This window comes from Prionailurus viverrinus, chromosome B4 (genome assembly GCF_022837055.1).
Source record: "Prionailurus viverrinus isolate Anna chromosome B4, UM_Priviv_1.0, whole genome shotgun sequence".
In the NCBI taxonomy this organism is placed as follows: Eukaryota; Metazoa; Chordata; class Mammalia; order Carnivora; family Felidae; genus Prionailurus; species Prionailurus viverrinus.
In genome coordinates, this window is record NC_062567.1 from 85,335,297 (window position 1) to 85,351,191 (window position 15,895).

At 34.8% G+C, this 15,895-nt stretch overlaps 1 protein-coding gene and 1 pseudogene across 4 annotated transcripts in view; one reads left to right on the forward strand and one right to left on the reverse strand.

Annotated features, from left to right (window-relative positions):
• The window catches only part of MON2 (MON2 homolog, regulator of endosome-to-Golgi trafficking), a 119,777-nt gene that overhangs the window by 20,575 nt on the left and 83,307 nt on the right, over positions 1-15,895 (forward strand). For 3 of the 4 annotated variants that reach the window (XM_047865426.1, XM_047865427.1, XM_047865428.1), the window contains 5 exons: positions 3,675-3,802; positions 5,019-5,150; positions 7,007-7,136; positions 13,269-13,366; positions 14,082-14,207. In XM_047865426.1, the coding sequence (XP_047721382.1) occupies positions 3,675-3,802; positions 5,019-5,150; positions 7,007-7,136; positions 13,269-13,366; positions 14,082-14,207 (614 nt within the window). Of the gene's footprint in view, positions 1-96; positions 178-3,674; positions 3,803-5,018; positions 5,151-7,006; positions 7,137-13,268; positions 13,367-14,081; positions 14,208-15,895 lie in introns of all 4 variants that reach the window. The other variant, XM_047865429.1, reaches the window with a different exon arrangement.
• Positions 1-15,895, reverse strand: part of LOC125169726 (activated RNA polymerase II transcriptional coactivator p15-like) — a 31,108-nt pseudogene that overhangs the window by 12,100 nt on the left and 3,113 nt on the right.

The following is a 15,895-nucleotide window of genomic DNA, read 5'->3' on the forward strand; positions in this document are numbered from 1 at the left end:
TTTAATGACCATTAAAATTTATCATGATGAAACTTTTATTAACCCCCATTAATGTGATTCATAGTGGGGTATCCTAGTTTAATTCTTTCTTTCCAGGATAAAAACTACAATTATGCAGTGAAACTGTTCAGAGCAAGGAAACCCCTAGGATATGGGGACCTGCTGGACCTCTTTCAGGTGTGTGAAAGTGTATCATTTGATCTCACAGTTATAAAATTTGGAAATAAAATACATTTATCCAACAGTGTTATTCTATTAAAGGAGTCATATTTATTAAGGGACTTAGGTTAAAAAAAATAAATTTTTCTTCCTTACCCCCTAAAAAGCCTGTCTTTATATTTTGAAGGAATTTGAAATAGAGAGTTTTGATTAAAAAGAGTTGAGCCTTTTCTTCTTAATTTCCTGGAATGAGTTTAAAAAATAGTTAAAGCAAGATGTCTTTATATCATTATATAGCTTTTTCCTCATGATTTCTAAAGTCTCAGCCCATAGGAAGGTTTTTATAGAAAGCTGTATTTAAAATAACATGTCATTGGGGCGCCTGGGTGGCGCAGTCGGTTAAGCGTCCGACTTCAGCCAGGTCACGATCTCGCGGTCCGGGAGTTCGAGCCCCGCGTCGGGCTCTGGGCTGATGGCTCAGAGCCTGGAGCCTGTTTCCGATTCTGTGTCTCCCTCTCTCTCTGCCCCTCGCCCGTTCATGCTCTGTCTCTCTCTGTCCCAAAAATAAATAAAAACGTTGGAAAAAAAAAATTTTTAAAAAAATAAAATAACATGTCATTAAAATTATTGTATATAAAGAGCATCTATCTCTCAATTGGAAGAGCAGGCTAATTTCTGTTTCCTAAGACTACTATCACTTTTACAAGAAGAAAAAAAAAAAACTAACTTTTTTTTTGTTGTGATTTCTGTCTTACTGCATTGTGATCTGGATATGGTAGATACATTTTTTTCACACTGTGTTTCGAAAGACAAAACAGATCGATACGTTGTATTTTTTTTTGTTATTGATTTATTCTGATAACATTGAAACATCCTTTTTTATTATTTTATTCTCATATAAACTGGGAGAAAGAATGGGAAGGAGGCAAGAGATGGATGTTGGATTCCTTTGTTACATTAAAATAAAATTCATAAAAATTATTTTTAATACTATTTTAATTTATCCTAACTTGAGACACCTGGGTAACTGTGACTGCCCCCATATACAACATTTTGCTGAAACTCACTTTATGTTATTCTTTCTAAGAGGCACTGTTTTTTCACATTTTAATATTGCCCAAATTGATATGCATCTTACAGTTGATGGCATCTTACAATCATTGTGGGCCAGGTAGTATGTAGCTGTCATTTACGGTGCAAATGTGAACTTGTTTATAGGTTCATATTACTATTAATGTCATATGAGTTATGTGCATTGTTGATAACTTGTAAGTTTAATTGCTATTTAAACTGTCACCCTAGTTGTACAGAAATTTTCTGTTGACATCTTAATGGTAAGGTCACAAAAGCACCAGCATCAAAATGTGCAGAATGGGTGACACTGGCTTAGAAGATGATCTCAGAGACAACAGGGAAGTACTCTTTCAAGAAGTGAGGTATCCCAAACAATCTGATTATAAAATGGGCAGAAGATCTATATAGACATTTTTCCAAAGAAGACCTACAGATGACCAACAAGTATATGCAAAGACGCTCAACATCATTAATCATCAGGGAAATGTACATCAAAACCACAGTGAGATATCACCTTACACCTGTCAGAGTGACTGTTATCAGAGACGAGGGAATACAATGGCCTTGATAGATGACATTGTGAGGAACAATTCTAAGTGATGATAAAGCATTGTATCAGTTTAATTGACAGAATTAATATTGGCACTGATTTTTCTGTGTGACAGTTGAATGTGTCTTGAAGTCACTTTCATCAGAGACTCTATGAAAGTACATTTTTTTTTCCTTCTATGAGGACAGTTTCTTTTCCTTCATTTACCTGAAGACTTCAGGCAGACAGCATGAAAGTGCAGATCATTGGTTCCTCTGAGATACTTGTAACTGTTTGAACTTTGATTTGCTTTAAGTGCTGTTTACCTTAAAGAGTGGTAGCATAATGTTGTGGGAAGAACAGTGAACCAGGAGTTAGAAGACCTGTTTTCAAAATGTGGCTTTACCACTTAACTATGCACTTGAGCCAAATCATGCTCTAAAAACTCTCTATGATTATTATGATACTCAGATGAGAAACATGTTAACATCATAAAAATGATAAATGCAACTTGTTACTGTTGAAAACTTTTATTTGCTAAATGGCTAACTAGGCATGTTCAGCAGAGTTGGGGTAGCCTCACGCTTCAGCAACTCCAGCAGGATTGAATATGGTAGGATATTTACTGCTTCAGAATAGTATTTTTTGAGCTTTATTGTCCTCTGTTAATCATTCATAGAAATGTTTTGAGACATTGTTACGGTACCTTGTGTCTTGATTTGAATCAAAACGTTTATGCCTAGGAAATCAAGGAAATAAGGCAAGGGGAGCCATTTTGGAAACACTGTTCTTTGCCAGTCATATTTGCCATCTCTTAGCTGTCTTAAGTCAGTAATTTATGCTGGCATACCGAAGGACTTTGCAGAGTATGGTATAGGAAATTGTGGTCTTTATTTAGCATACTATAATGGGAGCTTTGGGAGAAAAAGGTGGGGATTTAAATGATGAAATTAATGTTAACACTGCTTTTACGTTTTTAATGTGATCGTGGATGACTTTCTAACAATTTCTTTTGAAAAACATGTTAAAACTCAGATTTGTATGTCTTCATTACAATTCTTAACCTCAAAAAATAATTGATGGGTTTCGTACCTTTGAGAACCATATACCAAACACATAAGTTTAATGTTCTCTTTCCTTAGAATCCCATGTTGTCTTTTTAAATTCTCTGAGGGTGGCAGACCTGTCTCATTCATCTCTGTATAGCCATTAAGTGTGTATTGACTTAATTTCACTTTTTAAATTTAATTTTTGGTTTTGTGCATTTTCTAACTTCTTAGATTTTTGTTACCACTTTAAAACTTCTGAAAGAATTGGCTTGGTAGAAGGGGTTAAATTAAGATTTGGCATTATAGCATGTGCATCCAATTAATTTAAAGTGATGCTTTAGTAACAAAAGGAGTAATGTTACTGTTTTTAATGAGTTTGTTTCTTGAAGAAGAAATTAGGGCTCTATAAATTCAAAGCATGTAATAAGATTGTGTGGAGATTCCGAACATTCAGAAGGGTAATGAGGATGATGTATATACTATTTTTAATTACTTTTTCTGCTCTAGAATATTTTTATTCATATTCTCCCTCTGCACTCTTGAAGAAATAGAGGGCTTCTCTGAGGCAGGATAGAACTTCTGAGAAGTTGTCCTTAAAAAGTTTGCAGCAGGAGATGAAGGAAAATCAAAAAACAGTGCTAGGAGAAGGCCATGGGAAAGCTGAGGCTAAGGGGTAGTTAAGATACAGAGTCTGTAATATCTGTCTGAAGTATTTTAACTCTTATTATTTGATTTCTGTTTTGGCATTTATTTTACATAAAGTGGTTTTTATTAAGATTGTTATTACTGGTTGTAAATACATAAAAGTATTTCTACTTATGAATTAGATGTAATAATTTATTTTATATGTGTTCTGAATAAAGCTTTGAAAGAGAACAGCTCAGAGGTTGTTCAGCCGTTCCTAATGGGTTGTGGAACCAAGGAGCCGAAGATTACTCAGCTGTGTTTGGCCGCCATTCAGAGACTCATGTCCCATGAAGTCGTGTCTGAGGTAATGTGAAGATCTTAATTTAAACTGTGTACTTAAGAATCAAATCGGGAGTTTTCATTAGGGGAAAATGAAGTATACCTGATAATTTAATGTAAAACAATTTATGTGCTTGAAGGACATGGCTTAATTTTAAAAGATCACCAGATTTTCTCACTATTAAGCACTCATGAAGAATGAATAAAGATGAAGTGCATTTTGTCATGTCATGACTAAGAAGACACCATTGAGTACTATAGATCAGTATCACTGAAGAGAATATATTTATTTATTTATTTATTTTTTCAATATATGAAATTTATTGTCAAATTGGTTTCCATACAACACCCAGTGCTCATCCCAAAAGGTGCCCTCCTCAATACCCATCACCCACCCTCCCCTCCCTCCCACCCCCCCATCAACCCTCAGTTTGTTCTCAGTTTTTAAGAGTCTCTTATGCTTTGGCTCTCTCCCACTCTAACCTCTTTTTTTTTTTTTCCTTCCCCTCCTCCATGGGTTTCTGTTAAGTTTCTCAGGATCCACATAAGAGAATATATTTATTTTTAAAAAGGAAAAATGATGACTTTGCTATATTATCTGAAGTGATAATTTGTTGTTCATTAATTTCAGTGGTTTCTAATTACCTTATGATAGTACAACACTGAAAAACATTTCAGCGGTCTATCTGCATCCTGCTTTCGAGTGCAATGGTCTTTAACTTTGTGGTACTCCATAAGGTACTTCAATAGAAGCGATACATTCTTTTGCCTTTAATACAGCATTCTAAATGATGTCCAATTTAATTGAGTTTATAAATGTTTTGTTAATTTGAGTTGCATTTTGTTTTTTTATGACATTGTAAAGGGAATAATATATGAAACAGTAGTAGTCAGTCTCAATTAACTTGCATGACTATATTTATAAATGTCCACATGAAATATACCCATATTGTAGAAATGAGCTTTGATTTTTTTGACTAGACATCTCAGAACTGCATGCTGCTGTTTGCATATATTCAAATGGTACATTTTAAAGAAATTTATTTTTTGAGAAAAAATTAGTTTAAATCTCAGATTAGTTGAAAGATGTGTTTTGACCTATAGATCCAGAAACATAGGTTTTGTTATTATGACCAAGAACTTCTCTCCAAGTGAGGTAATATTTGTACATCTTTTCTTATTTAGGGACCTAAAACCTTATATTTTATTTGCTGACAGTAATTCAAATAATTATTTTACAGACTGCAGCTGGAAATATAATTAATATGCTTTGGCAGCTAATGGAAAACAGTCTTGAAGAACTTAAGCTGCTTCAAACAGTTCTTGTTCTTTTAACAACCAATACGGTAGTTCATGATGAGGCACTTTCTAAGGTAGGAAACCTGTGGTCAAAGTTCATAATTGCTTTGGAGACAGTATTTGAATAAGCTCCCTGAAAGAGGAAAGCCTAGTACCGTTTGTACTGAAAGCAACTTCCCTGTAGTTCTTGTGATAATGGACATTGCATGTTTAAAAAACCACTAATGCTTTATTTTCCTCAGGTTAGAGTTAAAATCAGGTTAAGGTGATTGAACAGAGTCCTTTGGGAATAGCTGACAGGCTTAGTCATGAATAGGAAAAGAGAAAAGTACCAGAAAAATATAGAAGAATAGGAAACTGAGAGAAAAAAATGTGTTTGGGGTTATCAGTATTCTCCCGAATTGCTTTGAGTTTTCCCTGTAAGAACTCTTCCTTCTCCCCTTTTAAAAATAATTTCACTTGTAGGAGTGCTTAGGTGGCTCAGTCGGTTGAGCATCTGACTTCAGCTTAGGTCATGATCTCATGGCTCATGAGCTCCAGCCCCGCATCGGGCTTGCTGCTGTCAGCACCAATCCCGTTTTGGATCCTCTGTCCGCCCCCCTCTCTGCCTCTCTCTCTCTCAAAAATAAACATTAAAAAATGTCTAAAATTGTAAAATTTTGTAAGGTGTGTAAAATCACTTTGGGAAACTAGCATTTTCTTTAAAAGTTTAACCTTATATTTACCGTATGATCTAGCCTTTTTACTTCTAGTTACTTATCCAAGGTAAATGAAAACACGTCTCTACGGAGACTTGTATTTGATGTTCACAGCAGCTTTATTCACAGTGGCTAAAAAGTGCAAACATCTCAAATGTCTATCAGCAGATGAATGGATAAACACAATATTGGTATACCTATACTGTGAAATACTACTCAGGTATAAAAAAGTACAAACTACTGATACAGAGAACAACATGGATGAATTTTACAAACATTACAAGTAAAAGAAACCAGATGCAAAAAACAGTGCATACTGAATGATGACTGTGTTTGTAGAAAATGCCAGCTTACCGTAATGAAAAAGGCAACCAGGAGGTTGACTGGGGCCAAGCGCGGAGGAGTATGTGGAGGGCAAAGGAGCATCAGCAGAGTTTTAGGGTGATGGAACTGTCTTGTGTCTTGATTGTGGCAGTAGTTTCATGGGGGAATATAACTAAAAGAACTCATCATATTAAATACTTTAAAGGATTAGAATTTATTGTATATAAATTATAACTTAACCTGAAGTTGATTTTTAAAAATAAAGAATGACTTCTTTTAAAAAATTATCATTTTATTCATTTATGTGTTTAGCCTATTTATATTTCTCCAAGTGACTTAGTGATGTAACAAATTTTGAGTACTTGTTCTTTGCAAAACAAGTCATTCTGGGGAAATAAAAGCATAACACATTTTTATACATATATTAAAAGAACCAAGTTGTGGGGTGCCAGGGTGGCACAGTCTTAGGTTAAGCGGCCAACTCTTGATTTTGGCCCAGGTCATGATCTCATAGTTTCATGAGTTTGAGCCCTGTGTCAGGCTCTGTGCTGACAGCATGGAGCCTGGTTGGGATTCTTTCTCTCCCTCCCTCTCTGACCCTCCCCTGCTCTTTCTCTCTCTCTCAAAATAAATAAATAAACTTAAAAAAAAAAAGAACCAAGTTGTGAAATGTGTGTTTCACATTATCTAACCAAATCTTATGTGGCTGTATATTTACACAGTTTGAATTATTTCAGAATCCAAGGATTTTTGTGGCTTTATTGTATAAGAGAAGAGGGTGGGACTTCTGGTATCTGTGATTGGAACGGCCAAACATAAATTATTTAGTTTTGGGTTATGTCTAATAAAACAAATAGTTATTATGTTCTTCAACCTTTTTTCACACTAAATGAAAATTGTTCTTTTAGGCAATTGTTCTTTGTTTTCGACTACACTTCACAAAAGATAATATTACAAATAATACAGCTGCTGCTACAGTGCGACAAGTTGTTACTGTTGTTTTTGAGAGGATGGTTGCTGAAGACGAACGGCACCGAGGTAGAGTGATAAAAGTGGTTTCCTTTTCACAGTGGGTGGTTTTGCTTGCCTGATTCCTCTTTTTATTTTCCATCTTTGCCCTGTGAACTTAGGCATCCAAAAACTAGAATACTTTAAAAAACAGATTTATTTTAACAATATTATTACGTTGACAGTGGGAGTTTAGATAAATCCCTTACAGTGCTATCATCCCAAGAAGAGGCTCTTTATTTTCCATGTTTATTTCTAATTATGTATAATTTCACATTTTTTTATATCAGCTGTTGCATTGTATGTATTTTAGCCAAACATTATGTTCTATGAATTTTTCATGTCATTCTTTTATTTTTGTAATTTAAGTTTTAACGGTTGCACCGTATTTTGTAGCTGTTCTACAATTTAATGAACGAGTTTCCTGCTGGACAGTTATATTATGTTCAGTATTTTAATACTGTTTTGAGTGTCTTCTTACATATTTTTTCCATTTGATTTACTTCTTTAAGGTAAATTTTCAGGAGTGAATTTCCCTCATGTGAATTTTTGTCTGTGCCTTTTAACATGTGTTAATGAATATTTATATAATGTAAAGATTAACCTTTTCATATCTTCATCAAGTATCTTTATTGTAACTTTAAACATCTTTTTCTTTGTGATTTTAAAAAACTGTCTAAAAACTTAGAAACATGTCAGTCAGCTAAAGATGCTCTGTTTCTGTTACAGTTTTTACAGTTTGGTAACTTTTAGCTATAGAAATTCTGCTTTTTTCATTTATTTTCCTTATTGGATGAAAAGTAAATTTTTTCCCATGATTAGTTTAAAGGATCATATGGTACTACCATCATGAGCAACCTATCTGCTTTATTTACTCAAGAAACTAAAGATTAAACTGGTTTTCCCTTTTACATAGCTTCCCCTACCCCACTCTTAAAATGCAGTTTGTCATTTCATTTGAGGTTCTTTTGGTAATACTGAAAAAAAAAAATGGCAGTCTTAGTAGGTGATGGTAATGCTTGCTGCCTACTCTAATTATTCCTTCACTTTTCCTGAAGTTCACCATTGATCAGCTTTTTCACATTTGGTTTTAGGCATTCTTGATCTGTTGTTTATCGTAGTATTTCCACTTTGGTATATTGGTTTTTCTGCATGTTTCCCTGGGGAATTCTAGAATTTGAAATATTAAGGAGTAAATTTACAGGGTAAAATGGCAGTTCTCCAGTTTGGGTGTGTTATACATTCATAAACTGAGTATGATTCCTGGATTGGTGGTTTTAACTTTGTGCCTCTAAAGACCAGTATCTTATTTAATACTTTCTAACAAGGTAGAAACACTTAGAACCTCGTTTTTTTTCAAGTTTTCATTAAGTCAACACTTATTCAAAGCAGGCTGTCATAATTAACAGAAAATTATATCTTATTAGTATTCAAAGAAGTGCTGAGTTGGGAAACACCTTTTTAGCTGACTCTTAGCTAGTCAATACGTATTAACTGACATAGTAATTATGGCAGATCAAGTGGTTAATTCTCTTTTATATGCTGAGGTGGTATAGAAATTAACCATGTGGTAAACTTTTATATGTTTGATATTTAAAGGCACATGGAAAGATCATGTGAATTTCAAATTCATAAAATAAAGGGGTTTGGGAATGGGAGACTGGGAAAATCAAATGTATGGATAAAGATGCTAAGCTTAAAAATCTCATAAGATAGTAAAGAGTGATTATGATGGTATTTTGTATAAAAAGAGGTTTTTTTTTCAAAGTTATGACCTTTATTCATCATATGTTTTTCATCTTTTTTTTTCCCCCATTGGTTGTTAAATTTTATTTATTTTTCCCACATAAGGCATAGGGAACTGGAATAATTCCCAAGACCCCGAGACAGTTTCTCTATTTAGTTTTTTTTTTTGTTTTGTTTTTTACATTTTTTTTCAATATATGAAATTTATTGTCAAATTGGTTTCCATACAACACCCAGTGCTCATCCCAAAAGGTGCCCTCGTCAATACTCATTACCCACCCTCCTCTCCCTCCCACCCCCCATCAACCCTCAGTTTGTTCTCAGTTGTTCTCAGTTTTTAAGAGTCTCTTATGCTTTGGCTCTCTCCCACTCTAACCTCTTTATTTATTTTTTTTCCTTCCCTTCCCCCATGGGTTTCTGTTAAGTTTCTCAGGATCCACATGAGAGTGAAAACATAGGGTATCTGTCTTTCTCTGTATGGCTTATTTCACTTAGCATCACATTCTCCAGTTCCATCCACGTTGTTACAAAGGGCCATATTTCATTCTTTCTCATTGCCACGTAGTAGTCCATTGTGTATATAAACCACAATTTCTTTATCCATTCATCAGTTGATGGACATTTAGGCTCTTTCCACAATGTGGCTATTGTTGAGAGTGCTGCTATAAACATTGGGGTACAAGTGCCCCTCTGCATCAGTACTCCTGTATCCCTTGGGTAAATTCCTAGCAGTGCTATTGATGGGTCATAGGGTAGGTCTATTTTTAATTTTTTGAGGAACCTCCACACTGTTTTCCAGAGTGGCTGCACCAATTTGCATTCCCACCAACAGTGCAAGAGGGTTCCCGTTTCTCCACATCCTCTCCAGCATCTATAGTCTCCTGATTTGTTCATTTTGGCCACTCTGACTGGCGTGAGGTGATATCTGAGTGTGGTTTTGATTTGCATTTCCCTGATGAGGAGCGACGTTGAGCATCTTTTCATGTGCCTGTTGGCCATCCGGATGTCTTCTTTTTTTTTTTTTTTTTTTTTTAACGTTTATTTTTGGGACAGAGAGAGACAGAACATGAACGGGGGAGGGGCAGAGAGAGAGGGAGACACAGAATCGGAAACAGGCTCCAGGCTCTGAGCCATCAGCCCAGAGCCCGACGCGGGGCTCGAACTCCCGGACCGCGAGATCGTGACCTGGCTGAAGTCGGACGCTTAACCGACTGCGCCACCCAGGCGCCCCTGGATGTCTTCTTTAGAGAAGTGTCTATTCATGTTTTCTGCTCATTTCTTCACTGGGTTATTTGTTTTTTGGGTGTGGAGTTTGGTGAGCTCTTTATAGATTTTGGATACTAGCCCTTTGTCCGATATGTCATTTGCAAATATCTTTTCCCATTCCATTGGTTGCTTTTTAGTTTTGTTGGTTGTTTCCTTTGCTGTGCAGAAGCTTTTTATCTTCATAAAGTCCCAGTAGTTCATTTTTGCTTTTAATTCCCTTGCCTTTGGGGATGTGTCCAGTAAGAAATTACTACGGCTGAGGTCAGAGAGGTCTTTTCCTGCTTTCTCCTCTAGGGTTTTGATGGTTTCCTGTCTCACATTCAGGTCCTGTCTCACATTTTGAGTTTATTTTTGTGAATGGTGTGAGAAAGTGGTCTAGTTTCAATCTTCTGCATGTTGCTGTCCAGTTCTCCCAGCACCATTTGTTAAAGAGACTGTCTTTTTTCTATTGGATGTTCTTTCCTGCTTTGTCAGAGATGAGTTGGCCCTACGTTTGTGGGTTTAGTTCTGGGGTTTCTATTCTATATTGGTCTATGTGTCTGTTTTTGTGCCAATACCATGCTGTCTTGAGGATTACAGCTTTGTAGTAGAGGCTAAAGTCTGGGATTGTGATGCCTCCTGCTTTGGTCTTCTTCTTCAAAATTCCTTTGGCTATTCGGGGCCTTTTGTGGTTCCATATGAATTTTAGGATTGCTTGTTCTAGCTTCGAGAAGAATGCTGGTGCAATTTTGATGGGGATTGCATCGAATGTGTAGATAGCTTTGGGTAGTTTTGACATTTTCACAATATTTATTCTTCCAACCCATGAGCACGGAATGTTTTTCCATTTCTTTGTATCTTCTTCAATTTCCTTCATAAGCTTTCTATAGTTTTCAGCATACAGATCTTTTATATCTTTGGTTAGATTTATCCCTAGGTATTTTATGTTTCTTGGTGCAATTGTGAATGGGATCAGTTTCTTTGTTTTTCTGTTGCTTCATTATTAGCGTATAAGAATGCAACTGATTTCTGTACATTGATTTTGTATCCTGCAACTTTGCTGAATTCATGTATCAGTTCTAGCAGACTTTTGGTGGAGTCTGTCGGATTTTCCATGTATAATATCATGTCATCTGCAAAAAGTGAAAGCTTAACTTCATCTTTGCCAATTTTGATGCCTTTGATTTCCTTTTGTTGTCTGATTGCTGATGCTAGAACTTCCAACACTATGTTAAATAACAGCAGTGAGAGTGAACATCCCTGTCGTGTTCCTGATCTCAGGGAAAAAGCTCTCAGTTTTTCCCCGTTGAGGATGATGTTAGCTGTGGGCTTTTCATAAATGGCTTTTATGATCTTTAAGTATGTTCGTTCTATCCCGACTTTCTCGAGGGTTTTTATTAAGAAAGGTTGCTGAATTTTGTCAAAGGACTTTTCTGCGTCGATTGACAGGCTCATGTGGTTCTTATCTTTTCTTTTATTAATGTGATGTATCACATTGATTGATTTGCGAATGTTGAACCAGCCCTGCATCCCAGGAGTGAATCCCACTTGATCATGGTGAATAATTCTTTTTATATGCTGTTGAATTCAATTTGCTAGTATCTTATTGAGAATTTTTGTGTCCATATTCATCAGGGATATTGGCCTGTAGTTCTCTTTTTTCACTGGGTCTCTGTCTGGTTTAGGAATCAAAGTAATACTGGCTTCATAGAATGAGTCTGGAAGTTTTCCTTCCCTTTCTATTTTTTGGAATAGCTTGAGAAGGATAGGTATCTTCTCTGCTTTAAATGTCTGGTAGAACTCCCCTGGGAAGCCATCTGGTCCTGGACTCTTATTTGTTGGGAGATTTTTGAGAACTGATTCAATTTCTTCGCTGGTTATGGGTCTGTTCAAGCTTTCTATTTCCTCCTGATTGAGTTTTGGAAGCGTGTGGGTGTTTAGGAATTTGTCCATTTCTTCCAGGTTGTCCAGTGTGTTGGCATATAATTTTTCATAGTATTCCCTGATAATTGCTTGTATCTCTGAGGGATTGGTTGTAATAATTCCATTTTCATTCATGATTTTATCTCTTTGGGTCATCTCCCTTTTCTTTTTGAGAAGCCTGGCTAGAGGTTTATCAATTTTGTTTATTTTTTCAGAAAACCAACTCTTGGTTTCATTGATCTGCTCTACAGTTTTTTTAGATTCTATATTGTTTATTTCTGCTCTGATCTTTATTATTTCTCTTCTTCTGCTGGGTTTGGCTGTCTTTGCTGTTCTGCTTCTATTTCCTTTAGGTGTGCTGTTCGATTTTGTATTTGGGATTTTTCTTGTTTCTTGAGATAGGCCTGGATGGCAATGTATTTTCCTCTCAGGACTGCCTTCGCTGCATCCCAAAGCGTTTGGATTGTTGTATTTTCATTTTTGTTTGTTTCCATATATTTTTTAATTGCTTCTCTAATTGCCTGGTTGACCCACTCATTCTTTATTAGGGTGTTCTTTAACCTCCATGCTTTTGGAGGTTTTCCAGACTTTTTCCTGTGGTTGATTTCAAGCTTCATAGCCCAGTGTCCTCCTAAGCCGCCATCTTCCTAATGACGAATCATCATATGTTTTTCATCTTACTGATACATTCTCTTTTTTGTTTTTCCTAAATATAATTTATTTTCACTTTAGCTAATGTACAGTGTATACAGTGTGCTCTTGGTTTCGGGAGTAGATTCCCTTGATCCATCGCTTACATACCGCACCCAGTGCTCATTCCAACAAGTGCCCTCCTCAGTGCCCATCACCCATTTTCCCCTAGCTCCCCCCTTCAACTCTTAGTTTGTTCTCTGTATTTAAGGGTCTTCCGTGGTTTGCTCCCTGTTTGAAACTATTTTTTTCCCCTTCCTTTCCCCCATGGTCTTCTGTTAAGTTTCTCAAGTTCCACATGTGAGTGAAAACATATATGTCTTTCTCTGACTGACTTATTTCACTTAGCATAATACCCTCCAGTTCCATCCATGTTGTTGCAAATGGCAAGATTTCATTCTTTCTCATTGCTAAGTAGTATTTTTCCCCCCAGTTTCGAAGCATAGTTCTGAGCCTATAAAGTTTGTAATTTCATAAACATGTATTTATTTTAAGTAGTATATATGATTTTTTAAAGGTCCTTATAAACTCCTAAAACTCATCTGATTTTGACTACAGATATTATAGAACAACCAGTACTGGTCCAAGGAAACAGTAACAGAAGATGTGTCAGCACCCTCAAACCTTGTGCTAAAGATGCATATATGCTTTTCCAGGTATTTCAATTGATAAAAAATAATTTTTATTACAGAATATAGTTTTGTGTAAATTTTTGATTTTTGCATTTTATGTTTGGTTTAATTTTTAAAGTGTCAGTTTTTAAAAAGTGTCCAATTTTGAAGTGTCAAAAGTAGTATTCCAAAAAACTTCTTTAATGTTAAAGACTATCCACAGTTAACTAACATGATAAGATGTAACATTTCACTTTAAGGAAATAGAATGAATTACACTATACTAGAAAATACCATATTATATTATACTAGAAAAATAACTAATAATAAAAAATAATTTTCAACTTAAAATTTAACTAATAAACCTTTGGCCTATTTAATATAATTTGATATACAAATACCTAATTTTTACATTATTTGTCGTGAATAAATCTTTTAAGTAAAATGAGATTTATCAGCACTGAAATTTTATTAATTATTTATTAAAGGATTATTATAAGTGTTTTTTCATTAAAAGACTGTTAACCATTTATCTGTTTATATTATGTCTTGTCAAAAGTTACATGATTCTTTAAAAGTTTACTTATTTAATCAAGTATATAGTTTGTCAGAATTTGCATTACCGGTGTTTAGTTTCTGAGGAATAAATATACCATATAAGAAGAGATAATTTTTTTACTTTTATGAATTCTGAACAGCACATTTCATTCTAGCATGTAAATGTTTTATTTTTTATTTATTGTTTGAATTATTTTCCCAGGATCTTTGTCAGTTGGTTAATGCTGATGCCCCTTACTGGCTAGTAGGCATGACAGAAATGACTCGAACATTTGGCCTTGAATTACTTGAGTCAGTCCTGAATGATTTTCCACAGGTCTTTTTACAAGTAAGCCATTTGTAGTATCTTGCAACAAAATTAATCTATAATTTTTTCACAGATATTTTTCAAGAAAGTAACATGTATTCTTTCTCCCATGTTAGAGGACTGAAAGAATTATAGCTTTAGACTTTAGAACTGAGATAATTTAGTGTGTCTTACATTATTGTAGTGCCCTCGCATTTTGAAATTTTAACCTTAGAATCCCTAGAGACTATCTAGTGAGACATTTCTCAGTCTGTGAATCCACGAAGGAATGTAGTATGTGGGCTATTTTTTAAAATATGTAAAAACTGAAAAATTGTTACTGATCTTTACGTGTTTATATGTACCTATGTGCTTTTTGATAATTTATTTGGAAAAAAGTAGTAGTCAATGGCTGATAAGTTTAACTTGCAGTACAGAATATTTCAAAATAGAGAGTTATAGAGGAAAAAGTAAGAATCCAAACTTTTCATTTAACTTGCAAGAAGCTAAAGTCTAATATTGATTCAGTGATTTACATAGGATTCCTTAGTCATTAGCAAATCTTGAACTAAAATTTAGATCTTTTTACCACTAACCTAGTTCCTTTCCTTACCATACTGCCTTCCTAAGTGGCACTTCCAAAATGTGTGAGCCAAGTGCTACAATAGTAGAAGATCCTTTAGCCCAGGATTTGGAACTGAAACTTTTATTATACAGATGATAATTTGGGGACATAGAGGTCATGATGACTGTAGTGAGAATAATTTGAGTGGAGTTGGGGTGGTTCCTAGTGGTTATGAAGGAAGCCCAATTGTATTAAGTTGAGTAGTGAGTGGACAAAGTGTGAATAGATAAAACTTTAAAGAGTTGTCTATAATATTTATCAATTAACCAGTATATAAATTTAATTAGTGAAGTATGAAAATGTACTTTGGTATGCTTTTCATTTTGGCAGTCAAAGAAACTATCGATAGGACAGTAGAATTTCAAATCACTTAACTCTAAAGATCCCATTTTGGGGGACAAAGAATTAAAAAGTACATTAAAATGTGTATAAAAGTCTAGAAGAATATACATTCGGAAGTTAGCAGTGATCATTAGCGTTTCTCCAGGAAGTTAATATTAGGCAAGGCTTTTATTTTTATCTTTTCACTTACCGGTATTTTTTCATTTTTTTTTTTTTCCTCTGATGAATCGGATTCTAATAAGGAGACATTTTAAAAATCTTAATTCTGAACAAATAAACTGCTCTGTACCTTATTTGTTCCCTTTTCTGTAAGATTAAAAGATTAGATTGGATGATTTCTATTATCGTGCCTTGTTCTCAGCCTCAGTGGTATTTGGATGAATAAAAAAACAAAATAATGTATATTTGAGGTTAGGCATTAGTTGTGCACTGGACTTTATATTATCAGTAAAATGGGACTATTTGGGGCTAATATAGGCAGGAAATGAATAGGTTAAGGAAGGTTTTTTGCATGACATGATATGACTATAAGTAAATTTTAAGAATCCTTTGCAAGATTCCCCAGACTAAAATAATTGTGGGGGGTGTCTGGGTAGCTCAGTCAGAGGATCATGAGACTCTTGATCTTGGGGTCATTAGTTCAAGTTCTAGGCTGAGTGTAGAGATTACTTAAATAAATAAAACTTTAAGAAATAAAATAAAATAATTATGCTTGTTTGTCATTGCATTTTTAAAAATCAGCTTATTGTGTTCTGTTCAAGCA